Source organism: Tachysurus fulvidraco, chromosome 17 (assembly GCF_022655615.1).
Source record: "Tachysurus fulvidraco isolate hzauxx_2018 chromosome 17, HZAU_PFXX_2.0, whole genome shotgun sequence".
Taxonomy (NCBI): Eukaryota; Metazoa; Chordata; class Actinopteri; order Siluriformes; family Bagridae; genus Tachysurus; species Tachysurus fulvidraco.
Window position 1 is genome coordinate 3,761,240 of NC_062534.1, and position 27,633 is coordinate 3,788,872.

A 27,633-nucleotide genomic window follows, 5' to 3' on the forward strand; every position below is an offset into this window, starting at 1 on the left:
TATATATATATATATATATATATATATATATATACACCTTACTGTACATTCGGCCTAATATTTCACATTCGTCTATGCATGTGTGTGTGTGTGTATATATATATATACATATATATTTTACATGCTGCACACATTTCCATATATACCTATATATTACATGCTGTACATATGTTTAAAGGACAGAAGCTCCTCCCTTTCCACCTGTATTCTGACGTCAGCTTAGTGTTCAGCCTGTACACCAAAACGTAAAGGACAGTGGATGTGTGTAAGGAATATAACACCTGTGGGTTTGTAGCTACAGGAGAACAATCATTCAGACTGTGGTGTGATGTCCTGATACACAGCACATTAAACATTATACACACTCCTCTTAAACCACTGTGACTTCCTTATTATAACCTTTTTACAAAACATTTATTAATGGGCAAAACAAGGAAAGGTTTATTGTTGTAATCCTCAGTGCTTTATAAATAAGACAAAAAAATTACAAAGACAGTTAATCAAACAGGATTTGTGGAAATGTATGAAAAAAAGAAAAAGAATACATAAATAAAATTTATAAAAAAAAAGTTTCTGGACTAATTTAGAAATAAAAAAAACCTTATTAATAAGAAATACAATCAACGATAAAGTGCTGAGAATATAGTGATATCCTTAAGTCCTACCAACTTAATGATGGGCAAATGTACACGGTGGCTTAGGGGCACACCTCCAGGGTTGGGTGTTTGTGGAGTTTGCATGTTCTCAATGTGCCTCGGGGGGTTTCCCCCGGTCCAAAGACATGCATGGTAGGTTGATTGGCATCTCTGGAAAATTGTCTGTAGTGTGTGACTGCGTGAGTGAATGAGAGTGTGTGTGTGTGCCCTGCGATGGGTTAGCACTCAGTCCAGGGTGTATCCTGCCTTGATGCTCGATGATGCCTGAGATAGGCACAGGCTCCCCGTGACCCGAGAAGTTCGGGTAAGCGGTAGAAATGAATGAATGTGTATATATATAGGCCTGAAAATGTAGTTACTCAATATCTAATAAACTTGTATGAACCTTTAGTAGCAGCTGATCAGCCACATCCCAGATGCTCACCTTGTTTTTTGTGTACAAATCCCTCGCTGATTTTGAAGCTTTGTGTTCCCTGGTAACAAACACACAAGCACACAAACACGCTTTACACAACTCATAAGGTGCAGAGGTGTTAGTCCTTAGGTTTAAATCTGTTGCAATGTACACCTTAATTAACTTTGAATATGTTTATTCATAATGTGTTTGCTTTCCAAAAAAATAATCACCTTAATGCTCTGACATCATCCTGGGATTGACACTGGCACTTATAAACTCCTGACATAATGGTGCACTTTCAGATTGAAGTAACTGAAGTAATTTAATTCCAATTACAAATCTGTAACTCTCAACACAATGCCTCGGGATATCTTCCATGAGCGTCACCTTGCGGACATTTCACGTATTACATCTCCAGGACAATTTCTATGATTTATTATCAGCACAGACTTTTCTTCTAGATTTATTATTCCATATACATTTCAGTTAACAGCAAAGAAAGAGCCAAATGTAGTTAAGTTCTGGCACAGATAAAGTTGGGAAAAGAAAGTTATTGAAATTGCATCATGGGTGGAAGAAATATGTACAAAGATATTAAAATAGTGACATTTACTTGTCACGGCTTCACTTTCAGAATATGATTTAAAAATAAAAAATGATTTAAAAAAATAAAGAAAAAAGAAAAGAAAAGAAGACAAATCTTAGGGTCATGTTTTATTATTATTATTATTATTATTATTATTATTATTATTATTATTATTATTATATATATATATATAAACAGTTAGAGGGAGACAGATCATTGCATCAAAAATACAATTGTCAGGTTGTTTTTGTCATGTAAAGGGTCAAGCTGTAACATCTTGGGTTAAATAAATGCTCTAGCATTGATTTCTATCGCTGATGGATTTATTTAGCATAATTTATTAATCTTAAATCAATAATGTTAATGTGGCAGTGAGGGAGGTTTAGAAGAGATAACAAGTCAAATGTCTAATGTCATCCGCGGAGGAAATTATTCTTATTTCCTCTCTTCTGTGTCCCCCGTGGAATATAGTGATAAATGTAGGATCAGTATAATGATACAGGTCAAGAACTTGAGTGAAAGTTCACATAAAACATCAGAACAAAGGGATAAATTGTGGTCTGACTGACTTTGACAGTGGCTTGGTTGTTTCAAGAAAGTTATTTACAGACGTTTTATACAGTACATTCTCTAGAGTTTATACAAATACAAAGAAATATACAGAAACATCCTGTTCTTGAAGAAAGTGGTCAATGGAAAACCTCCAGACTAGTTTGAGCTGCCAGAATGGCTCCAGTAGCTCAAATAACCACACCGTGGTGAGCAGAAAAGCATCTCACACATACTGAAACCTGACAGTTGAAGAAATGACGTATAAAGACATCTAAAGATGAAAAGGATGTGAAGTGACACAGATGGCTGTGTGTAAGAGCAGGCTAATTGTCAGGAAATGCAGACTGGTGCTAGGTAGAGCCGCGCTGTCGGTGCAAGGACATTCCGCGGGATTTTCTGTATGTCTCACTGTGGTTTTGTGCCTACGCCTGATCTGCTCCAATGCTTGTTCCTTTTTTCTCTCTTGAAGCTCCTGCTGACCAACAGTGGATGTCAGGGAGATGTCACCAGGGTGATAGAGAGAGGGGTCTGGGCAGTTCAACCAATCTGAGCCCACAGGTCGGGGAAAGCCAGGCTCAGGGGCAGAGCATTGGTGAGCAAATTGCCAATACTGAGAGCCTTTGAAGAGGAGGAGAGAACCTGATGGTCAAAGAAGACAGAGAAAAGGGCTCATAAACACACGAGAGGATCGACTTGTTGATTGTGTGTATGTGTGAGAGAGTTTTGATGGCATGTGAGAGAGAGATTTTAAATGTGTGAGGGAGTTTTGATTGTGTGTGTGAAAGAGGTTTGAAAATGTGTGTGAGAGAATTTTGACTGTGTGTGAGAGATTTAATTGTGTTTGAGAAATATGATTCTGTGAGAGTTTTGATTGTGTGTGAGAGAGTGTTTTGACTGTGTGTGTATTTTGATTGTGTGTGTGAGAGTGTTTTGACTGTGTGTGTGTTTTGATTGTGTGTGTGAGAGTGTTTTGACTGTGTGTGTATTTTGATTGTGTGTGTGAGAGTGTTTTGACTGTGTGTGTGTTTTGATTGTGTGTGTGAGAGTGTTTTGACTGTGTGTGTGTTTTGATTGTGTGTGTGAGAGTGTTTTGACTGTGTGTGAGAGTTTTGATTGTGTGTGAGAGAGATTTGACTGTGTGTGAGAGATTTGATTGTGTGTGAGAGATTTGATTGTGTGTGAGAGATTTGATTGTGTGTGAGAGATTTGATTGTATGTGAGATTTGATTGTGTGTGAGAGATTTTATTGTGTGTGTGTGTGTGAGTTCTGACTGTGTGTGAGAGAGATTTGACTGTGTGTGAGAGATTTGATTGTGTGTGAGAGATTTGATTGTGTATGAGTGATTTGATTGTGTGAGAGATTTGATTGTGTGTGTGAGAGAGTTTTGACTGTATGAGAGTTTTGATTGTGTATGAGAGAGTTTTGACTGTGTGTGAGAGTTTTGACTGTGTGTGAGAGATTTGATTGTGTGTGAGAGAGATTTGATTGTGTGAGAGAGTTTTGACTGTATGAGAGTTTTGATTGTGTGTGAGAGTTTTGACTGTGTGTGTGAGAGAGTTTTGACTGTGTGTGTGAGAGAGTTTTGACTGTGTGTGTGAGAGAGTTTTGACTGTGTGAGAGAGTTTTGACTGTGTGTGTGAGAGAGTTTTGACTGTGTGTGTGAGAGAGTTTTGACTGTGTGTGTGAGAGAGTTTTGACTGTGTGAGAGAGTTTTGACTGTGTGTGAGAGAGAGTTTTGACTGTGTGAGAGAGTTTTGACTGTGTATGAGAGATTTGATTGTGTGTGAGAGAGATTTGATTGTGTGAGAGAGTTTTGACTGTATGAGAGTTTTGATTGTGTGTGAGAGTTTTGATTGTGTGTGTGTGAGAGTTTTGACTGTGTGTGTGAGAGAGTTTTGACTGTGTGTGAGAGAGAGTTTTGACTGTGTGTGTGAGAGAGTTTTGACTGTATGTGAGAGAGTTTTGACTGTGTGTGAGAGAGAGTTTTGACTGTGTGTGTGAGAGAGTTTTGACTGTATGTGAGAGAGTTTTGACTGTGTGTGTGAGAGAGTTTTGACTGTGTGTGTGAGAGAGTTTTGACTGTGTGAGAGAGTTTTGACTGTGTGTGTGAGAGAGTTTTGACTGTGTGTGTGAGAGAGTTTTGACTGTGTGTGTGAGAGAGTTTTGACTGTGTGAGAGAGTTTTGACTGTGTGTGAGAGAGAGTTTTGACTGTGTGAGAGAGTTTTGACTGTGTGTGTGAGAGAGTTTTGACTGTGTGTGTGAGAGAGTTTTGACTGTGTGTGTGAGAGAGTTTTGACTGTGTGTGTGAGAGAGTTTTGACTGTGTGAGAGAGTTTTGACTGTGTGTGAGAGAGAGTTTTGACTGTGTGAGAGAGTTTTGACTGTGTATGAGAGATTTGATTGTGTGTGAGAGATTATGATTGTGAGATTTAATAATTACAGCTACATTAGTTATTTTTTATAAACCATAACATCATTCTCTCATCCTCACCATCATTGTCTGTAATAATTCCATTCACTCCTCCTTCAGTAAGCTCTGTCCACACCTCACCACACTCTCCACCATCTTTTGCCAACCCCCACACGACTCCTTTCTCAGGGTCCCAGTGCACACCGCGCATCTCTCCGTCCGAGTCTGTGAGATTCAGTGCAGAGAGCGGCTGCGGAAAACCGTTCTGTAGAGACAGATCCTTAAACAGCCAGAACCGAGAACCTGAGAACACACCATGGGTCTGGATTATTGTAGATGACACACTGTACATACAACTACATGTTAAAGAAGCCAGGGAAAGCAACATGAGGACGCTTGGAGAATCTGACCACTGATGAAGATGATGGCGTGATCCTCATGCCTCTCCAGTACGGCCCTCAGTGGGGGCATTGATGTGGGCAGGGCGGCCCAGAGTTTCTGTACGGATACGGCTCTCTGAGACACCAGACCTCCACGGTTCACTCTCCACATACTCAGACCTGAGATTCCAATTGTACTGTATTTATATTTATAGTTCATTTAAAATATTAAATCTACTTTTGAAGAGAAGAAGTGAATTTCTTTAATATTCATTAGTATCAGTATCCTGGAATTTTACCTTTGAAGAAAAACGTTTCCCCTCGAATTTTAGCAACCGCGTCGAAACTGGTGTTGCAGCGATCCAAAGAAGGACTGGATTTAAAGAAAAGAGGGACAAAGTTGAACAGCTATCAACAGCAACAAACGATCGAATACTGTATATATCGAGGGCTTCCACTGCTCCAGCATGGATGTTTATCATACCTGTCCTGGTGACTGTGTGTGTGCCGGTGTATGTGTGTGAGTCTGTGTGTATCTCTGTGTGGATGTTTTCGTTCAGCTTCTGCCTCTGGAGGAGAACTGACTGTCTGTAGATTATCACCCCTCTTTCCTAAACAAAGTACATTGTATTAAATGTTTAATATTAAACTATTGATGAATATATCAGCATTAGTTCTGGTATTATATATCAAGAGAAGCACGTATGGATGGATAGATGGATGGATGAATGGATGGATGGGTGGAGGGCTGGATGTTTGGATGGATTGAATGATTGATGGACAGATGACTTTATGACTGGGTGGACTGACATGGATATATATATATATGGATGATGTATTGGAAGGTGGACAGACAAAAGAAAAAAATAAAACAGTCGGATAGACAGATAGGCAGAGGAATAAATGGCTGGACTGATGGATGGATAGTTTTAAGTGGCAAATGGATGGATGGATTAATAGATAGATGGATACTTAGATGACTGAATAGACTGAGATATATTAATGGATGAATGAATGCTTGTATAGATGCATTTACAAATAGGTGGATGGATAGATGGAGGGATGAACATGTGGGTGGGTAAATTTACTGATTGCTAAATTAATGGATAAATGGATAGATTGGTTGTCTGCTTAATTGATGGAAATATAGATGGGTGGATTGGTTGATAAATGGATTCAATTACAATGGATGGATATATAGATAGATTGATGGACAGATGGAAGGATGGATAAATGGATTAATTGATTGGTTGCAGTTATGTACAGTATTTCTCCCTACACATCCTTCCATTTCTCTTCACTCAAAATACAGAATATTTTCGGTTGTAATCTGATGGTTGTTACCATAGAGAGCGGTGATGTGCTCTCGGTCTGGAGGTCCCAGGCTAAAGTGGAGCGGGTCTTCCAGGGGCCCTTGGTAATACGGCCTCATAACGGACCCCCGCGCCGAAGAGTGGGAGAGTCCGAGAGCATGGCCGAGCTCGTGCACCAGCACCGTGAACACATCTGTACCTTCAGAAGCTGCAGGAACCCAAAGCGCAGTTTTAAGTGAAGAAATTTAAGTAAGCATGTGTTTCAGAGTCTGAAGTTTGTTTGTTTGTGTGTTACCTGGCTGTCTGAATGCCCACTCCTCCTCTGCATCCAGATGGACTTCACCTGCTCTGTCTGGGTCTGAAGGAAAGAAGGCGTGGCCAACAGCTCCACCCACTCCATCAAACGGATATCCATCACCATGTGAACCATGTAAAAAATCAATCAGGAGATCCGCCCCATCCGGGCCTCCAACCTGTCAGGTTTCAGGCACAGGGTTACGAGGAGGCAATTGCTCATGCTGTTTCTGAATGAACAGATTTACAAAAAATTATTTAACATCAATCTGAAAATTGTGTACGGTAAAATATCTGACCTCGTAAAATTCAAGAGCTGTTGGTTCTGCCCACACCTTCAGAGCGTAGAAGACCAGAGCACGGAACGTCTCATGGGACAGAGCAGAGGAAGTGGGGTATGTACGCAATCTGAGAGCAAGAGAGAGAGAGAAAGAGAAAGAGAGTGTGAATGTGAAAGTTGTTTTAAACCACGGTGCACTCCAGGAAACTGATCTTCAGACCACCTTAACTTTAATGTTCGTTTATAGAAGTGAAACCTTCTCAAGTCCTGACACAAACCTCCAGTTGATGTTTCTCTGAGCCCAACTTGATACGTCTCTCTTTACCCTCTGGTCGTGATGTTCACTCTCTAAGTCTGACTCAGAGATCTGGCTTCTCTCTTCATCATCAGGAAGCGAACAGCGAGGAGTCTGCATCAGTCTTAGAGTCTCCTCATCTGAACAAGAGAAAGAGAGATGGAGAGAGAGAGAAGGAAGACAGAGAAGATTGGTCACTGCTAAGAGGTTAAAAAGTGACATGGAACAGAAAGGTATGTGTTTCCTACTCAGTTCTCCAGTATCTTGTAATCCAGCAAATCTCTGCATGGCCTTCAAAGCATGTGTGACTGCAGTCCAGGCCTGGAGCTGACCCGTGGAGGGGTCAGGAGGGGGCAGGTAGCCGTACTTCATAAGCCAATCCTGTTCAAGCACCAGTGGAGGCATCATTAATCTTTTTATAATCATTTGGACATTTAATTGGATGTTATTTGTTTTTTTTTTCATAAGGGATGGATGGATAGATGGATGTTCATTCATTCATTCATTCATTCATTAATTTTCTACCGCTTATCTGAACTTCTCGGGTCACGGGGAGCCTGTGCCTATCTCAGGCGTCATCGGGCATCGAGGCAGGATACACCCTGGACGGAGTGCCAACCCATCGCAGGGCACACACACACTCTCATTCACTCACACACTCACACACTCTCATTCACTCACACACTCACACACTCACACACTACGGACAATTTTCCAAAGATGCCAATCAACCTACCATGCATGTCTTTGGACCAGGGGAGGAAACCGGAGTACCCGGAGGAAACCCCCGAGGCACGGGGAGAACATGCAAACTCCACACACACAAGGCAGAGGAGGGAATCGAACCCCCGACCCTGGAGGTGTGAGGAGAACGTGCTAACCACTAAGCCACCGTGTCCCCCCATAGATGGATGCATTTTTATTAAACATTCGTGATTTATTATCAACAATTGAGTTAATTTATTTACTTATTTTTACCATGCATTTAGTAATTAATTGTAATTAGTCTAATTTCCTCAAATGTTGCACATAATATGAAATATTTATTAAGTCTCACCACCAGCCTTGCGCTCTCGTCCATTGTGGGTGTAACTGAGGGCGTGGTTTCAGGTGTTAATAATGCAATGTGTGGGGCCAGTGGAACAGACACCGCCCACTTACATCCACACAGGCTGAGTGTAAGCACCGTCCACTGTAACACCTTCATACTGACGACATGCAAAACATTTAAGACGAAGGAAAAGCGGCGTCTTCATCCAGAAGGAAATGTTACGGTTTCCATCTTCAGTGGTTCAACGGACGAGGAACAACCATGAACATCTTCAGACTAGAGAATGGGTGAAAATATCGAGAAATATCACATCACTTATATACTTTTACACACTTTATACATATTAGCTGATGCTTTACTAATAAAGTAACACAACACAGAGGACAATATATGGTACGTTACTATGATTTAACTTAACGGTTCCTACACAGACCACTAAGAATGTCGTTTGTTTTATTTCCTCCGTTGATTATTGCGCAAAAGTTTTTGTATTTTTTTTTATTTGTCACCTTATTTAAGTCATATACTGTCTTCGTTTCTGTAGCATTGAGTTTCTGTATTTGTTAGCTCATACATTCATTCGTACATTCATTCATTCAACTCCACACACACAAGGCGGAGGTGGGAATCGAACCCCCAACCCTGGAGGTGTGAGGCGAACGTGCTAACCACTAAGCCACCGTGTCCCCTGTATTTGTTATTGATGTTCATAATTTGTTTCCTAGCTTATGTTTCCCTAGACATAACCCTGTTGTCTTAGTAAGTCTTAGTTTTTTTTTTTATTTCTAATATGTGTCTGTGTTACTAAGGTTATAAACTAGCATCCATCTACATTACATTTACATTTACGGCAGACGCTCTTATCCAGAGCGACTTACAGTTATCTTATTTATACAGCTGAGCAATTGAGGGTTAAAGTCCTTGCTCAGGGGCCCAAGAGTGACAGCTTGGTGGCCCTGGGATTTGAACTCACGACCTTCCTATCAGTAGTCCAACACCTTAAACACTAAGCTACCACTTCCCCATCTCCATGAAGTCATTACATGACATAACACCATGACATAACATCCTAATAGCAGATGATGATGTAACATTTACGGAAGGAGTCTCCGGTGTCAGTGTTACGTAACAGAGTTGTCTGATACTGGAAAATCTACACGACATGGAAATGTGCAGATTAACATGAAGTGTTATGGACATGATGGGTGTTTAGATTTTATTAAATTCAATATACAGAAAATGTTTTATTTCTTTGTATATCATTCACTTGTGTTCACCTTTAACACACACAAGACATATTATATTCTTTATATTGCATAAATATAACACTGATCGATGAAGTGATTGGCACATGGGCTACCCTACATGGGTTCATACCAACTGACTGTCACACACACACACACACACACACACACACACACACACACACACACACACACACACACACACACACACACACACACTCATACATCACAAATCAGTCGCACTACAAATAAAACAGCTTCACCGGAAAAAGATGTTTAAAATTTAACAATAGTATCTTGTTCTTTTCACCCTGCCCTCTTTCGACCCTCAGAGGGGGGCTTTACTACTTCATCTCCCTCATTCCATAACTGTCTCTTTTCACCCAGCCCCTCTCGGGGCTCTTTTCATCCGGCCGCTCTCTCCCTTAATGAAATGACACCAAGTAATTTAATTAAATCCTCACATCCTACAAGCCGCTCTCTCACTGCCCCTTACACCGTGTTGTCTGCTCTAAATTAAATCCACCTTCTACGCCTTCTTCTCCCGTCCTCCGGTTTTCAATCATTCAAATCTTGCCATCTTCAATCCGCTTTACAAGCAAATCTTCCCAGCAGCATTAAAAAGATGTCTTTAAAGGACATTTTTACGATATTGGTCATGTATCCATTACATACGAGTTGTTTGTTGTGACGTAAACCTGAACTTTTTATTATTCATGTGTAAGGGATTCGATCTGCTAAACATTTTCAGGGTTAATTCCTGTTTACATAAAACAAATATATGAACTTTTTTACAAAGTCTCGCCGTTCCGTGTGTCTAAGACCTGTGCCTTGATGTGCCTCAATGTGTCTGGGACCCTTATTGCTTATTTGTTTGCTCTTTGGATCAACGATCGACCTTGTTGCTTATATTCAGCAGTGTTTTTTTGACCGTTGTCTGAATCCTGGCTCATGTTTTCATGCTGTTTGCTGCTTTTTGCAGTAAAAATTCAAGATTTTACATCTTGATCGTCCTTAAAACATCATTAGAACTTCTAAAGTGAAATTCACACATTTTTACCCAATTTTAGCACATTTGATCACAAAGCTTAAATCTGAACAGAGGAAATTGAGGAATTGACAAAAGCTTCTTTTGTTATAGATGTATGTCATTTGCTTATTTCTCAACCCACACTTCGTTATTGCACTCATTCATTCATTTACTACCGCTTATTCAAACTACTCGGGTCACGGGGAGCCTGTGCCTGAGGCGTCATCTGAGGCGTCATCGGGCATCGAGGCAGGATACACCCTGGACGGAGTGCCAACCCATCACAGAGCACACACACACACTCATTCACTCACACACTCACACACTACGGACAATTTTCCAGAGATGCCAATCAACCTACCATGCATGTCTTTGGACCGGGGGAGGAAACCGGAGTACCCGGAGGAAACCCCCGAGGCACGGGGAGAACATGCAAACTCCACACACACAAGGCGGAGGCGGGAATCGAACCTCCAACCCTGGAGGTGTGAGGAGAACGTGCCACCGGTTATTGCACTGTTCAATTCAATTCAATACAAGTTTATTTGTATAGCGCTTTTTACAATTGACATTGTCTCAAACACTAATGGACTGTTACACAAAAACTATGCTCATTTGCACACTTGCTCTTTTTTTTTGCATTGCTGCTCACCATTGTCTAACTTACCATAGTATACATCCATCTGATTTCTGTTTAGAGTAACAGCAATATATTATGTTCATAGTACATATCCTTCTATATATTTCTGTTTATAGTTATAGCCATCTGTATATTACGTCCATAGTACAAATATATTCATCAGTATATTATGTCCATAGTACAAATATATTCATCTGTATATTATTTCCATAGTACAAATATATTCATCAGTATATTATGTCCATAGTACATACACATCTGTTTAAAATAATATATAAATAATATATTTTGTTACATCTTTCTGTAAATTTCAGTTTATAGTAATAGCCATCTGTATATTATGTTCACAGTACACACACATCTGTAAATTATTATCCAATATTACCATTTTATTTAATGTATTTATCTCATGTAAACACTGTATATCCTGCACTTACTGCTATTGCACTCTGGTTAGACCTCAACTGCATTTCGTTGCCTTGTACTTGTACATGAGTAATGACAATAAAGTTGAATCTAATCTAATCTAATCTAATACGGAGCAGTGTAACTTCCAGGAGCAGCATTGCATTGGATTTTTTTGTTTGTTTGTTTGCTTGTTTTTTTGTTCCTGAATGAACGCAATGAAATTGTGTAATGAAACGATAGTTATATCGTGTGCTAGTCGCCCTAGCATGTCAGATTTTGTTCTTGTGTAACTTAATAAAATGTTTTGACCACTACAACCTCAAATCAAATAAAGTACAACAGGCTTCATGTGTCGAAAACAGTTAGCGAGCAAGTAAAAATCGAAGGCTTGCTACTGAACCTTCTACCTTCCGGCATTTAAACAGACGCCGTAGTTATTTATACAACTGTTTGTATACATTTCTTGAATCTGATTGGTCAGATTATTGACCTATAACAGTGGTTCTTTTTCTAATATAATACTGAATTATTGTTCTGTAGTAAATATTCTTGTATGGATTATAAGGAGAACAATTCACACGATCTAAGGTTGAACGATATCGTCGGTGTCATCGCTTACGGTATAACTGTCAGAGAGAAAGATGTTTTCCAACCCGGGAAAGTCATCAGGACGAAAGATGATGCGCTTTCCAGTTACTCAGTGACATGAAAAGCAGCGTTTTTTTTTGTTGTTGTTTTTTTTTAGAGAGAGAGCAAAAAAAGAGGTTGTCGAGAAAACGTCTGAAAGGCAGCGATCCCTGAAGTATGGTTAAAAAGAGCAACACTGAAATCTATTATTTAATAAAGGAAATCTTTAATCGCTGGTGAATTGCTGCCAATTTCAGAAGAATCAAACGTGTCTGATGTGATGTTTCAGAAAAATAATCACCGTGTCGTGATGCGTGAAGTGAGATGATACGAATAACGTCGTACATCCTGAAGGGTTTATTGGTATGTTTAGATTTCCACATATATGGCACATAGCAGAGACATACAGTTAGACACATGAGGAAAACTTAACTAGATGCAGAATAATAATTTAACAACTTAAGTAATCCAGCACACACTTACACTGTGTAACATATTTATAACAGCTGAAAGTTGAACAAGATTTTTTTTTTTTAAAAAAAAGGAAAATAATGATGATAAAACCCAAAAAGCACACAGAAGCGAGCTCTTACCTTCCCTCTGTCCTAAGAACTCTGAGTCTTTTCTTTTTAATTCGCCCACTCTGTCCTTCACTCCCTCCTTCTCCGACTCTCTGAACAGATGTGTCGCTCTCATCTCCTGAGCTTTCCCCCTACTCTCTCACCACCGCACGACTAACACAATAGTCCCTTAAACACCCCCTGAAAACAGGCTGCCCCGCCCCAGCAGGACACACTGGGCAGCTGTGTGTGTGTGTGTGTGTGTGTGTGTGTGTGTGTGTGTGTGTGTGTGTGTGTGTGTGTGTGTGTGTGTGTGTGTGTGTGTGTGTGTGCGTGTGTGTGTTTGCATATGTGTGTGTATGCATGTGTGTGCATGTGCATATGTGTGTGTATGTGTGTGTGTTTGCATGTGAGTGTGTATGTGTGTGTGTGTGAATGTGTGTTCGCATGTGCATATGTGTGAGAGTGTGTGTGTGTGTGTGTGTGTTTGCATGTGAGTGTGTGTGCATGTGTGTTCGCATGTGCATATGTGTGAGAGTGTGTGTGTGTGTGTGCATGTGTGTGTTTGCATGTGAGTGTGTGTGTGCGTGTGTGTTCGCATGTGCATATGTGTGAGTGTGTGTGCATGTGTCTGTTCACACGTGCATATACATGTGTGAGTGTGTGCTTGAGCGCTTGTGTGTGTGCATGTGTGTATTTGCATATGTGTGTGTGTGTGTGTGTGTGCATGTGTGTTCTGTGCATACACAAACACACACATGCACACAAGTGACACACAAACATGCACATACACAAGCATGCACATGCACAAGCGCTCAAGCACACACACTCACACACTTATATGAAAATGTGAACACACACACATGCACACACACATATGCAAATACACACACACATGCACACACACACTCACACATGCCTATACGTCTCTGTGTGTGCATGAGCGCATTTGTGTGTGTTCATGTTTGTGTGTGTGTTTGTGTATGCACATGTGCATATGTGTGTGCACGTGCTTGTGTATGTGTTTGTGGTTTGTGTGTACGCATATTTGTGTGTCCACGTGCACACGAGTGTGTGTGCTTACATGTTTGGGTGTGTGTGTAAATATATCATGATGTGAAAAGCTTACAGTGTGATTATTGTGTTTCTTTTCAGTTACTTTTTCACCAAAAGCCTCTTAACAAAAGGATTAATAACATCACGGATTTAAGCAGATTTGCTGCATTACACTTTAAAATCCTCATCTCGCTGAAATGCACACTGTGACGAGTCGAACAATCGTTGTCTGCTTCGTTATTTGAACTGTAAATTAAAGGGCACTTGACAGAAATGATCGAACGCTGGAGTCGGATCGCAGAGGGAATTAGAGATAAGTACATTTAAGCATGTCAGAGTCTTTCATGCTCTCTTACATGCCATTGGAATTCCAGATGTGCTGTCAATGTCTCTGACAGAGCAGGAGCATGTGATTCTAAAGGGAATGACTTGATCAGAAAAGAACAAGAAAGACAGGATGGTTACAAGGATGTTTGTTTGCCTAATGTCTTCATGTTGTGCCTCTTAAAAAAACTGTATCATAATGTTACAGGAGGCAGATTTTTCTTTTACAGACAGATCTATACTCATAATTGCTGTTTTAGGGAATTAATCGATTAATCGATTAATCAACATCTTCTAACCAATCAGATTCAAGACTAGAGCAGAGTAGTCATAAAACAAACAACAATGATGGCGATGACAGCCGTGATCAACTGATGTGTGTTTTTATTTATTTATTTAACAATGAATTTTTTAGTAGAATCACCAGTGACTTTAACATAACACACATGATAATGTGAAAAAACAAAGTCAGTTTATATGTCAGAAGTCATTTAAACACTAAGAAATTTATATATATAAATTCATTCATTCATTCATTTTCTACCGCTTATCCGAACTTCTCGGGTCACAGGGAGCCTGTGCCTATCTCAGGCGTCATGGGGCATCGAGGCAGGATACACCTTGGACGGAGTGCCAACCCATCACAGGGCACACACACACACACTCTCATTCACTCACACACTCACACACTACGGACAATTTTCCAGAGATGCCAATCAACCTACCATGCATGTCTTTGGACCGGGGAAGGAAACCGGAGTACCCGGAGGAAACCCCCGAGGCACGGGGATAACATGCAAACTCCACACACACAAGGCGGAGGTGGGAATCGAACCCCCAACCCTGGAGGTGTGAAGGGAACATACTAACCACTAAGCCACCGTGCCTCCCTAATTTGAAATCAATAACATCAAAAAAAAATTTATTATATAAATGAAGAAAAAGCCTCTGAGAAACATTTTTAAATTTAACAGTGCAATGTGACTAAAAAATGTTGACCGTTTAAAAACCTGCTTCCTATCTAGAAAATGTCACTGACACTTTTTAAATTCTCACTCACTCATTCATTCACTCATTTTCTACCACTTATCCAAACTACCTCGGGTCACGGGGAGCCTGTGCCTATCTCAGGCGTCTTTGGGCATCAAGGCAGGATACACCCTGGACGGAGTGCCAATCCATCGCAGGGTGCACACACACACTCTCATTCACTCACACACTACGGACAATTTTCCAGAGATGCCAATCAACCTACCATGCATGTCTTTGGACTGGGAGAGGAAACCAGAGTACCCGGAGGAAACCCTCGAGACACGGGGGAGAACATGCAAACTCCACACACACAAGGCGAAGGCGGGAATCGAACCCCGACCCTGGAGGTGTGAGGCGAACGTGCTACCCACTAAGCCACCATGCCCCCCCCCCACTTTTTTAAATTAAAAAATAAATAAATAAATTATTTACTTTTGTATTGTAATTATTGAAACAAGGTTGAAATCAAAGACATGTTTAATGTTTTTTTTTTTTTTAGATTTTGCCCATTCATATAAAAACGTATAGTATATATAATCAGTGTAATTATTTTAAAGGAATATATTTTATGTCATTTATTTACGTTCAAGGTTACAAAGTATGACAGCGTTTAACCACCACAATTGTAAATCCTTCCGTCTGGAAAAAGAGGCAAGAGGCCGCGTTATTGTCCTCGTTGTCCTGGTGACAAGGCTGACTCGGGTCAAAGGTCAGCGCCAACTCGAGGGCCAAAAGGGTCGTGTGCGCTGTATTTTAAGCCTCTTCGAAACAGCAGGAAGAGTGTGTGTGTGTGTGTGTGTGTGTGTGTGTGTGTGTGTGTGAATAGGGTTGTGTGTTAGAGTCCGAATGATCGAAAAGCCACAAAGAGTCATGTGAACTCGAGTCTCCCTAACAACTCTGTCGACTGTTGGAGGAACTCCGCGGTCATATAGACGGTCATTGTGAACGTCACACGAACATGTGTACGAGATCCGACCAGAGCGAGTGAATGCGTAATCGTTCCTGATGTGTAATGATGACTCCAAAACCAAGCATTATGCACTGATTTGATTGAAGATGGAGATGGATGATGTGTTCACGAGTCAGGGAAGGTTCTGGAGTCTCTGTATGAATAGCTCTCTTCTGTAGACTTGGGAAGCTAAAATTTTAGTTCATCTTCTAGCTCATGGCTTCAAACACAACACTGACAATGATTCTATGTTTTGTGGTCAACACTAATTATAACCATAATGGCTTTGATACTCTAGTTGTAGTTTTTCTTAAAAAATAACCAACATTTCTTATTGAAATGTTGATCTTCCCGGTGTTTTGGTCTTTTTTCCATGTAAGACGTAACCTCTTGAGCAGAATGAACTCAATTTATAACTAATTCACAGAAACTTGATGGATTTCCCGCATTATCAAGAAGAACATTACGGGTTCCCAGCACAGGAAAGTCTTTAGGACAGAGCACAACTTTGCACTTTCCTGTTTCTCAACAACATTAGCAGCTGTTTATTTTTTATTTTTTATCTTATTAACTTGAATAAAGAAAGAAAATAAGAGGCTGGTGAGTTTTCCATGGATTGTCCACAACTTTACTAGATACTAAACGGTTAAAGATATGACTTTCTACCTGAAACAAAAAAAACAGAAACAGTCCCAAAGTTTAATAAAAAAGGGCGTTTTTTTTCCAAAGGAAAGATTGCAAGATTATTAAAGTTAATCAAGTAGCAGCATGACCTAAAATCACAGAGACATCACGTATGTTATTTTAATACACGAGAGAACATAGCGAGAAGGAAAATCTCCATCTTATCTGTAACTCACATTGCAGGAGCAATAAAGACATGAGACATGAGCAAAGTTACATGAGATAACTGTGCTGCAGGTGCAACCTAAACTGACTTAAACTCACTTTTACGTTGGAGATCTGATAAAAAGGAAACCATCACATCGCATATGAGGTTGCTGCAACACCCCAGAAAGATTGTGAGCATTGCAAAACGCATTGCAATCAACCATAACGATTAATAAGAAAGTGGGTGAACAATACGTAAAAATTTCCACTGCACCACACATGTCTCTAAAAAAAGTAAACATAGTATTCACAGAACATTTACTATCATAGAGGAGGGGAAAAATGCTTCACAAATAAAATACTGCTGTTATCAATTTTGTCTCGCTCCTATAAAAGCATATCATGAAGTGTTTAAAACCTGACAGCCTGTAACAAGAGAAGTAACCGGGCCATTCTTGAATTGATGCTCAGTATCAGCAGATATCTTCCAGTCCTGACCGAAACTGTACCTTGTGTCATTTTTATTACTGTAATAATTTGTTAGCATTTAAAATAATTTGCTGCTGTTCCTTAGCAAACAAGCAGAATAATGCAGATTTATTGGAAGAAAACAATTTCGGCCAATCAGATTTCACGATTAGAACTATTTTATAGGTAGGTGTTTTGGGACAACCAATGGCCACAGGTGTATAAAGTCAAGCATCTAGGCATGCAGACAGCTTCTACAAACATTTGTGAAAGAACGGGTTGCTCTCGGGAGCTCAGTAAATTCAAGCGTGGTTTTTCCACCTGTGTAAACTTCCTCACTACTAAATATTCCACAGTGTTAATGTTATTATAACAAGTGGAAGTAATTGGGAACAACAGCAACTCAGCGGTAATCCACGTAAAAACACAGACGGGTCAGCGCGTGCTGAGCAGTGCGCAGAAGTCCCAAAACTTCTGGGGAGTCAATAGGTACAGTCGTCCAAACAGTTGTACCAAACAGCTTCTTGTCCAACACCAGTGCCTGACCGCACAAATGAGGAATGGTCAAAAATTCCTATAAACACACTCCATAACCTAGTCGAAAGCCTTCGCAGACAAGCTGCAAAGGGTGGACCAACTCCATATTAAACACTACAGATTAATAACGGGATGGCGTTAAAATCCATGTGCATGTAAACAGAGTCAAAGTCAGACGTCCGTAAACTTTTGCCAATAAAGTGCATTTTCAAGTTTCTAAATTAGAATTACAAGGCCAGTCGTGAGTGAATTCACAATCGGTGTAATGTAATTCTAACATGATGTAATCACAATATTTAAGGAGGTAAGATTTGTTTTATTGAATGCGTATGAATGTGTAGAAAATATAGCTTAGTTTTATTTATTGAAAGCATTTACTATGAAACCAAGAAAAAAATGTAGTTGGAGATGCCGGGGATTGAACCCGGGGCCTCATACATGCAAAGCATGCGCTCTACCACTGAGCTACATCCCCTACGTGTAAGGAGAACTGAACATACACGTATACATACATGTACAACTCAGGTCAAATCTGAGGAATACGATTATATACTGCAAGTTAATTATAATCTCACGTAACAACCTTGCTTGAAGCTAATGTAGGCTAACGTAGGCTAACAGTATAGCGGTTGTAAATGATTTTTCATGTTAGCTCGTAGTATTAATATATGGCGCTAGTTAGCTTGTTAGCTAACGCTTTCAATTTCGCTTCTCTTCAGCGCTTCAGCTCGCGCCTCACACTAGCTAGCCGGCTTCCTTTCGCCATTATATAACGAAATGTCTTTTTTTTATATACACATATATTTTTAAGACGTGTAAGCAGACAGTTTTGTATAAAAATGCATCAACAATCGGAGTTTTTACAGAAGTTCGGTTTTATGAAGCTGAATTGAAGTGACAGCAGCTAGCTCCCTTAGCCAATGCGTACTGCTAACTCATAGATATCTATGCTGCTAACTGAAGAGATAGCAGCTAGCTCCGTTAGCTAATGTGTACTGCTAACTGAAGAGATAGCAGCTAGCTCCGTTAGCTAATGTGTACTGCTAACTGAAGAGATAGCAGCTAGCTCCGTTAGCTAATTTGTACTGCTAACTGAAGAGATAACAGCTAGCTCCGTTAGCTAATGTGTACTGCTAACTGAAGAGATAGCAGCTAGCTCGGTTAGCTAATGTGTACTGCTAACTGAAGAGATAGCAGCTAGCTCGGTTAGCTAATGTGTACTGCTAACTGAAGAGATAGCAGTTAGCTAATGTGTACTGCTAACTGAAGAGATAGCAGCTAGCTCGGTTAGCTAATTTGTACTGCTAACTGAAGAGATAACAGCTAGCTCCGTTAGCTAATGTGTACTGCTAACTGAAGAGATAGCAGCTAGCTCCGTTAGCTAATGTGTACTGCTAACTGAAGAGATAGCAGCTAGCTCCGTTAGCTAATTTGTACTGCTAACTGAAGAGATAGCAGCTAGCTCCGTTAGCTAATCTGTACTGCTAACTGAAGAGATAGCAGCTAGCTCGGTTAGCTAATGAGATAGCAGCTAGCTCCGTTAGGTAATGTGTACAGCTAAGTTTTTTTATACTTCCGTTTGTTTTTAGCTCTCAGACGAACCAGGACTGTCAGACTGGCTTAGGTTTTATTTTTATTTTTGTCTCAATGGTTGAACTGGATATCGCAGCCCTGAGTGTACACAATGGATGATGTTATCTCCGTCAGTTCTGGAAGTGAAGAAGACTCTGATGTTGAGTTTGTCAGTAGAGATGATGACAGCTCCTGTCCGTTTATTACAGCTGAACTGCTGCCTGTTACACCGGTAAGAGTGTCGACACGTTAGTACAGCTTTAATACACATTTTTTACTCTTTACTTTACTTTAGGGCTTTGTTTGTGTTTAATACTAAACAAAAGCAGCGTTTACTATAATATTAGTCACCTGCTTACACACGTGCTATGATCTTTTCCTCTGTTTTAACATACTTTATTTTAAACAACTTCTGTTTGTTCATCATCATCATCATCATCATCATATCTGTATCTAAATCATTTTTTCAAGAGGTTCCTTCCACTGAATAATTAAGCTCATAACATGTTTAAATGTTTAAACTTACACCTCATGCTACTGTTTTAATACTTTTAGTAACAACCACAATATTATTATTATTATTATTATTATTATTATTATTATTATTATTATTATTATTATTAATGTGACCTACAGCCCCCTTCATTTACTGTTTTTTTTCTCTAATCGCCTCAGTTACAAATTTACCCTCTTCCCCCTTTATTTACTTCCCTTTTACGTACAGTACTTGTACCCTTCACATACTCCCCCCTTACTACCTTCCCCTTTTACACACTTGTACCCTTCACATGCCCCCCCCCGCTTACTATCTGCCTCTTTTACATACTTTTACCCTCACATACCCCCCTTACTACCTGCCCCTTTTACACACTTGTACCCTTCACATACTCCCCCCCCTTACTATCTGCCCCATTTACATACTTGTACCCTTCACATACCCCCCCTTACTACCTGCCCCTTCACATACCCCCCCTTACTACCTGCCCCTTTTACATACTTGTACCCTCACATACTCCCCCTTACTACCTGCCACTTTTACACACTTGTAGTATGTAAAGTATGTAATAAAATGGAATTCTACAGCACATGTTGTCAGACGTTTCTTTTGTTCCCCAATCAATGATTGCTTAAAATTTTTGGTTCCTACCTGCAGTTCGTTCACAATGTACAGTTTGACGTGCAAAAGTGGAAGAAAAACTGGTTTAATCTTATATTGTTATATACGATTTTCATTAAATGTAAACAGTGACATTCTGGTGTAAAATAAAGCTTTGAGAGAAGTAATGTTTGATCAGCTCACAGATTATATATCATGTATAATATATTTTTGTGTTCCTGTTTTTCTCAGGTTCTTATCGATATCACAGAGAACCCGTTTTCACCAAACGGACCGAGACCTTCACACACACTAAAGAAACTGCAGTGTTCCACTATAGAAATCATCGATCTGAATAATTTGTCCGAATCACGTGTCAGCTTTCCATCCAAATCGCGTGGGAAACTTCACCAGGCGGAGTACACCGTGGATCTCGAGAAAGACGTGATTTGTTTAAGCTCTGGTGATGGGAATGATGGTCAGTCTCCTGTTCCTGTGTCACACGATCAACAAAACTCTTATACAAATCAATACAACAGTGTTCGCTCGTGTTTACAAGGTAGCAACGCGCAAAGGACAGTAAATGTTTCTCCATCATCAAGTCTGAAAGACATTTCACTCTGTTTGGAGGCTTCAAATGGACTCCTGGAATTTTTTAAAGTACAGGACACTAACCGCACGCAGCAAACGTCGGCGTCACCACCCCCTGAAAACAACCTCGACCATGACGCAAGCTTCGACTCTTCACACAGCTGGCTGGACAAAACCCTCTCGCCCTTTAGCCTCGACAGTGCGTACTACTGCCCGAGCGAAATCGACGCAGCCGTGTTTTCAGACGAATCCCTTATCCTCATCGACAATGACCAGGACCGGGACCAGAACTACACATCGTGCAGCTTCGATAAATCTGAATTGCCATTTGAGGTCGGCAAAAGTATGGCACCGCAGGAAAAAACCCCCACACACACCTCATCACCTCATCCTCAGACTCAAATGAACTCCCATCTCGAGCCTCAGACGCTTCCTACCCCAGACAGAGCTTCCCTTCCCACCAGTCCTACATCTACAGAACTCCTTGCTGGCGATTCTCCAGAAACAGGATCTGATCTGGACATGGAGAGTCCAGTAAATTCCCCTTACACTCTAAGTCCACCGTCACATGCGGTGTTGGGTATCGAAGATGCCGCTTCAGTGTTACAGGAGAGCGGTGGCGATGCCGACGCCGACACGGCGGATCTCTCGGAACACCGTACGGACGTCGGGCAGCAAATTTCTCTGGTGCAGTTCAAAAAGCTGAAATATATATTAGGGGCACGAGATCAGGATACGGTAAACATCTGCTTTGTTTATTTCTTCACATAAAGGTCTTATTCTAACTATCCGGCCACACAGGCAGTAGACCCTCTTCCCTGTAGCGTAGCGAACCATGAGGTGGCGTTATACCTGATCTGGCTCCTCCTACATAGACAAACATTCAGGGGGTGGAGACAACTGACGGTTTTGTGGGTTAGAATTATTCTAAAGTTAGACCTTGGTAGGTTAAGGTATCTTCAGTAGCAGAGCTGTTCTTCATACAGTCAAAAGTGTGTTTTTCTTTCCTTGTCAACAGATATTAATCCAGTGTTACATGAACAGATTGATCAAGTTTAACATATTATCTGACTTTTCCAAGACTCAAGTAATACTGATATGCTTTAGGTTGTCAAAAGTTTAACAATTATATGTGGTTCCTTCTGCATACGGTTTCTGCAGACAATTGTCTAGAATGGATTTGCATGCTGTGGCATTACAGTTTCTCTTCAATGGAACTAACAGATTTGTGGACACCTAACCATCACACCCATACTATATGTGGTTCTTCCCCAGAGTCTTGCGAGAGCCACATGCGAGTTTGGAGCACACAATTCTATCGAATGTCTGTTCATGCTGCAGGGATACAATTTTTCTACACTGGAACTAAAAGCCCCAAACAATGTTCCAGCATGACAATTCCCTCTGTACAAAGCACAGAGCTCCAGGAAGACACGGTGTGGAGGTTACGTTTGGAGTGGAAGAAATTACGAGCCCTGATTCTGACTCATCCCCACTGAACAGCTTTGGGACGGAACCCTCAACATCCCATCGGTGTCTGATCTCACCGATGCTCCTGCAGCTGGATGAACACAAATCCCCACAGCCACACTGGAAACATCTGAAACCTTCCCAGACGAGCGTAGATTATTATAACAACTAAATCTATCATTAAAACGTTCAGCGAGTCTCGTGATCATATATTCACATACGTTCCCCTGGTCACTTTCGTCTCGGTATTCAGTCCTACACACAACTGACTTCAAATCGAGATGCAAAATACAACCTGATGCAAAACACACGTTGTTGTTGTTCAGGATATTTCAGTTTTTCAGTTAAGTGGGAAAGTATTAAAGCAGTTGTATAAATGTGCCAGATATACAGATGAAAATGCAAAAATTACAGAATCCCTGAAAGCTGTGAATAATTTTTTTTATTACTACTCATGATAACACAGTGAAGCATGCAGACTTTCTGCCTATTCTACACTGAGCCAGTCTCACACTAAATCCATTTCAAAGCTTATTCCTGTTTTACCTTAAAAATAGACCTCTGATCCACGTCTTTCTAACAGTGCACCGCTGATGAGGACAACAAAGACTTCGGTATGGCCGAACCTCTGTGCAGGCAGAGCCTGAGTCTGGTCTACAGCACCATCGAAGAGAACTACACCGAAGGAACGCTGCAGCTCCTCTCCGACTTAATCCAACCTTGCTATTACCCTCCTGCCGATGTCACGGCTCACCTCCTGAAAGGAATCCTGCTGGAGCCGTGGTGCACTCCGGTGCTGGCACTGGAAGCCTACAACCTGCTGATGAGGACACAGAAGTGAGTCGCAACCTCATGGTGATCCTCATAGAACATAGAACATAGAATAGAACGGGGGGCATAGAACGGGGACACAGTGGAATTATTTTTTCTTCAACTGAGGAGGTTGGGGTTAGAGTGCAGGGGCAGCTATGATACAGTGCCCCTGGAGCAAGGAGGGTCAAGGGCCTTGCTCAAGGGCCCAGCAGTGGCAGCAGTGCATTAAAGTGTTATAGATGCTAATATGTCAGGTTAAAAGTTATCTGTCAGTATAACGGTAATACAGCCATGTGAGTATATATGATGATCGTGGTGCTCCAAAAGGAGCAAACACACTGCACATTGATTTGTTTTATTTATTTGAAATGTATTTGTAGCGAGCACTTACCAAAGTCGTCAAGCACGGTTGAATTCTCGCTTCTGATTGGTCAGATTAATCCATTCCTTTTCTATAACAGCAGCTCAGACGGTAGTTTCAAATACTTGTACAAATATGTTCTTGATGCTGTAGTAGAAACTCCTAATAACAGGAATAAAATCACGTAGTTGTTGATTATGATGAGGTTTTCTTTAGATTTTGAAGGTTTTCTATTTGATGATGAAACATGCAACAGGTCGTTAGGTAATTATTGCTTGAAAGTAGTCATGGGCCACTAAATCAAGAAAACTTCTCATCCAGATACCATCCTGCAGACAAATTAACCATCCCATGGGACTGGGAGTTGTTATCATCCGTCATGGCTGAACAGGTAGGCAAGACATAAACGCTACCACGTAACAGCTTTGTCGTCACTTTACTGATGTGCTTCTCACGCTCTGGACGTTGTCGTGTGTCTGTAAGGACGAGGCAAAGAGGCTGCGCGGAGAAGTGCGCTGCCTGCTGCTTCAGTACGTGCTCCAGGTTTTGGAAGACGACTTCCAGTTCAAGCTCCCGAAGCTGCTGCTTCACCTCACGATCGCTAACGAAATGCTTTCGTGTGATCATAGGTTCAGACAGGTCAGGTGAGTGATATGAACACGGTCCCAAATCTGCTTTAGATCATTACATTTCGGGTACGTTCATTATTTTAGATGATTTTTTTTAATTAACATTCCTGTAACGCTCTTCTTCTTAGGGAACTCATGACCTGGCTATTAGATGTAGCTAAACAGTCCTTCTGTACTTCTGAGGATGAAGAAATGCAAAGAAGCGAGCGGAATTGCTGTCTCAAGTAAGTTTAAGCTTACTTACTTAAGCTAGAAGTGCCATAAATGTATTATGCATATGATAATTTAAAAAAAGCAGGCAATACATTGTCATGAAGCATAAGGTCATTACAATGAAGATCTGATTTATCACTTGTCACTCGGGAACCCAAACGTTCCCGGAATCAATCATCTGCCCCCTTAAGGAAGCAGAAAATGTATATGGTGCTTATGTTCTTTCTGTCTGTGTGGATTTCCTCAGGGTTCCCAAAAACATTGCCCCTTGCTGTAAATGTCTAAAACGTGTGTGTGGAGGCCTGTGTGTGTGGAGGCCTGTGTGTGTGGAGGCCTGTGTGTGTGGAGGCCTGTGTGTGTGGAGGCCTGTGTGTGTGGAGGCCTGTGTGTGTGGAGGCCTGTGTGTGTGGAGGCCTGTGTGTGTGGAGGCCTGTGTGTGTGGAGGCCTGTGTGTGTGTGTGGAGGCCTGTGTGTGTGTGTGGAGGCCTGTGTGTGTGTGTGGAGGCCTGTGTGTGTGTGGAGGCCTGTGTGTGTGTGTGGAGGCGTGTGTGTGTGTGTGTGTGTGTGTGTGTGTGGAGGCGTGTGTGTGCGTGTGTGTGTGTGTGGAGGCGTGTGTGTGTGGAGGCGCCTCATGTACAGTGTTTGTGGATAACTTCAGTCTTCACAACCCTGACTACATTCTAAAATATAGAACTAATAAAAAAAACATCATGCAACAATTCTGTGTCATGTTTTATTTCCTATCTGGGGAAAAGAATGATCATATTGCAATGGCACAAATGCTGCCTTAAAAGCACCACAGGTTTAAGTGAAGATATTTTAAACTGCATATGATAATGACAGAGATGATGATTAAATATTATCAGCACAGCTAACTCTCATTACACGTATTTATGATGTCTGCAGGATGCTGCTAATTCTGCAGAGGATGCTGTTATTGGCCATGGAGGTGGACCTCAGACCGACCTGCAGCTCCAGTAAGCTCTCTCAGGAGCTGTGTATCAGCCTCAGCAGCATGGCACCGTGCAGAAGGCTCAGGTAAAAAGAGGAGAAACTGGGCCTTATTTACTGATCTTTAGGTACAGTAATCCAAACCAAACGGAAACTTTCTACCAGAGGTACAGTAGGTTTTAGAACATGTTGATGTTCGTGTGTTAACAAATGCCAGGCAGGTGATTTGCTTTTGTTGACAATAAAAACTCCATAAAAGCAAAGCTGAAAGAGTCAAAGTCATGCATAAAGAGCAGAAATAAAAAAAAGACGGCGAAAGTAGAAGCGAAAGTTATTTTAAAATCAGTTCAGCATTTTTTATCACTTGATCACTGAGTTTCTGAGCCCAAGCTGGTTTGTGATGACGCATGTATTACGGAAGCTTCAGTTCACTCGTTGTTGTATTTCTAATACTGATTAATTACAAATGATTTGTGTAATAAATCTGTATTTTAAGCTTATCGATGTCATCCTGCCCACCTTTCTCCTTTTCCCGCACGTTTGCTAGATTTTTGTTGCTAAGCACCCTGCAGAGCAACCTGCTGAGGTGTAAGATGGTGGAGATGCTGCTAGATCAGTCCTGCTCTCAGAAGCGAGTGTTGCCCATGTCCTTCAAACTGCTGCTGCACTTCCTGCACACGTCCACGCTGGCACCAGATCCGTCGGTGAGAGCGCAGCACTTCACACTCACTCGATTAATCCTCATCTTATTCAGGCACGGGATTTAGTTCATCAGCTTTCATTTTAAAATTGATTGGAAAAAAAAAAAGGAACATGACATTTGCCATGGAACACACAACACCTGATGAACATCGTGTCCTAGATTTTGTCCTTGATTCCTTCTGAGGAAGTCTTCTTTCACACCTGCCGATTTTTTTTTTCTGTCACCAAAACAAAACTTCTGCAAAAAAATTTCAACGTCTCATTTGTGGGCATGAAGCATTTCCTGTATTTTTTTCCCTTCCTCTCAGGATGGCACGGAGAGATGGAGAAGGTGGGATGAGCTCCTGCAGCTCGTGTGGATGCTCATGCTCAGCTATCAAGAAGTGATAACGGGTACTAAACTAAACCCTTCCCTCTCCTTGTACATTCAGTAGCTCTTCCTGGACAACAAAATGAACGAGAACGGAACTCGGAAGCTTATTTAACGGTAATCTTAACTTTCTGTCCATCAGGTCATCTTCGCTTCTCCATTACAGAGCGGTTCAAGCTGACCCGTACTCCCATGTGGACCCAGAACGACCGGGTGACTCGAGCCGCGGTCCAAGAAGCTGCCGAGGCGTTTCTGTCCCGCGCCGTCGAGGACCTCGGCCACGATCTTCCCTCCCAAATCCAAGAGTCATTATCCCAGCTTCAAGAACACTTACTAAGTATCTCTCTGCAATAATAAAACAGAATACAATACAGTTGTAAATACAATAAAGATTATTTTTGTATAAAATGTATCAGCATAATTTTTAAAGGTTTTATATTAAGTATTCCTTCGTGGATTCTCGCTGACTATTTAAATCACTCAATCGACTTAAATGAGGTTGTTTTGTACAGAGACCAAGTGAGTAAAATTTTGTTCTAAAAACATTGTCCAGAAATTCTTTTTTGTAAAACCCTTTACATAACAAGCACAAATATTACCAACACCTTCCAGATTCTTTATTGCAGGTAAAGTAATTTAACGTGTTAATATGTAATATTAAATATGAAGAGTAAGCCTATTGTATTCCTGTCTGATGCCCAGGATTCCCGGAATAGACTCTGGTGGATCGCCCGAACTGGATAAAGTGCTTACTAAAGTTGGCTCTTATGTGAAAATAAAAAAGCATCGATGCCTCTGAGCTCTGGGCTCAGGTTACTGCCTATACCATGTTTCTATGCATCTTCTCTCCAGATCCATGCACTTTTTTCATCAGGGTTCTTCACATGCCTTCTGACCTCCACAAATGTATGCCAGTGAGTGGGTAGTTTTGATAAAATACCCCT

General features: G+C 40.9%; 2 protein-coding genes and 1 non-coding gene across 3 annotated transcripts; 1 reads left to right on the plus strand and 2 right to left on the minus strand.

Annotated features, from left to right (window-relative positions):
- Positions 1-1,807: 1,807 nt before the first annotated feature.
- On the minus strand, positions 1,808-13,045 carry mmp17b (matrix metallopeptidase 17b). Its single transcript, XM_027151970.2, has 12 exons — positions 12,758-13,045; positions 8,222-8,491; positions 7,413-7,545; positions 7,148-7,304; positions 6,889-6,997; positions 6,591-6,768; positions 6,327-6,503; positions 5,467-5,593; positions 5,282-5,355; positions 5,013-5,162; positions 4,684-4,905; positions 1,808-2,830 (listed from the first exon to the last, which is right to left on the minus strand). The coding sequence occupies exons 2-12, from the start codon at positions 8,369-8,371 to the stop codon at positions 2,463-2,465; spliced, it is 1,845 nt and encodes a 614-aa protein (XP_027007771.2). The 5' UTR covers positions 8,372-8,491; positions 12,758-13,045; the 3' UTR covers positions 1,808-2,462.
- Positions 13,046-18,324: 5,279 nt separating this feature from the next.
- trnaa-ugc lies at positions 18,325-18,396 on the minus strand. The gene has a single exon. It is a non-coding gene; the product is annotated as a tRNA-Ala (tRNA).
- An 80-nt stretch (positions 18,397-18,476) lies between these two features.
- Positions 18,477-27,603, plus strand: simc1 (SUMO interacting motifs containing 1). Its single transcript, XM_027152039.2, has 10 exons — positions 18,477-19,725; positions 20,842-21,918; positions 23,234-23,487; positions 24,146-24,215; positions 24,308-24,468; positions 24,582-24,677; positions 25,573-25,704; positions 26,165-26,321; positions 26,628-26,712; positions 26,832-27,603. Exons 1-10 carry the CDS (start codon positions 19,606-19,608, stop codon positions 27,041-27,043), a joined length of 2,364 nt encoding a protein of 787 aa, XP_027007840.2. The 5' UTR covers positions 18,477-19,605; the 3' UTR covers positions 27,044-27,603.
- The last annotated feature ends 30 nt before the right edge of the window (positions 27,604-27,633 follow it).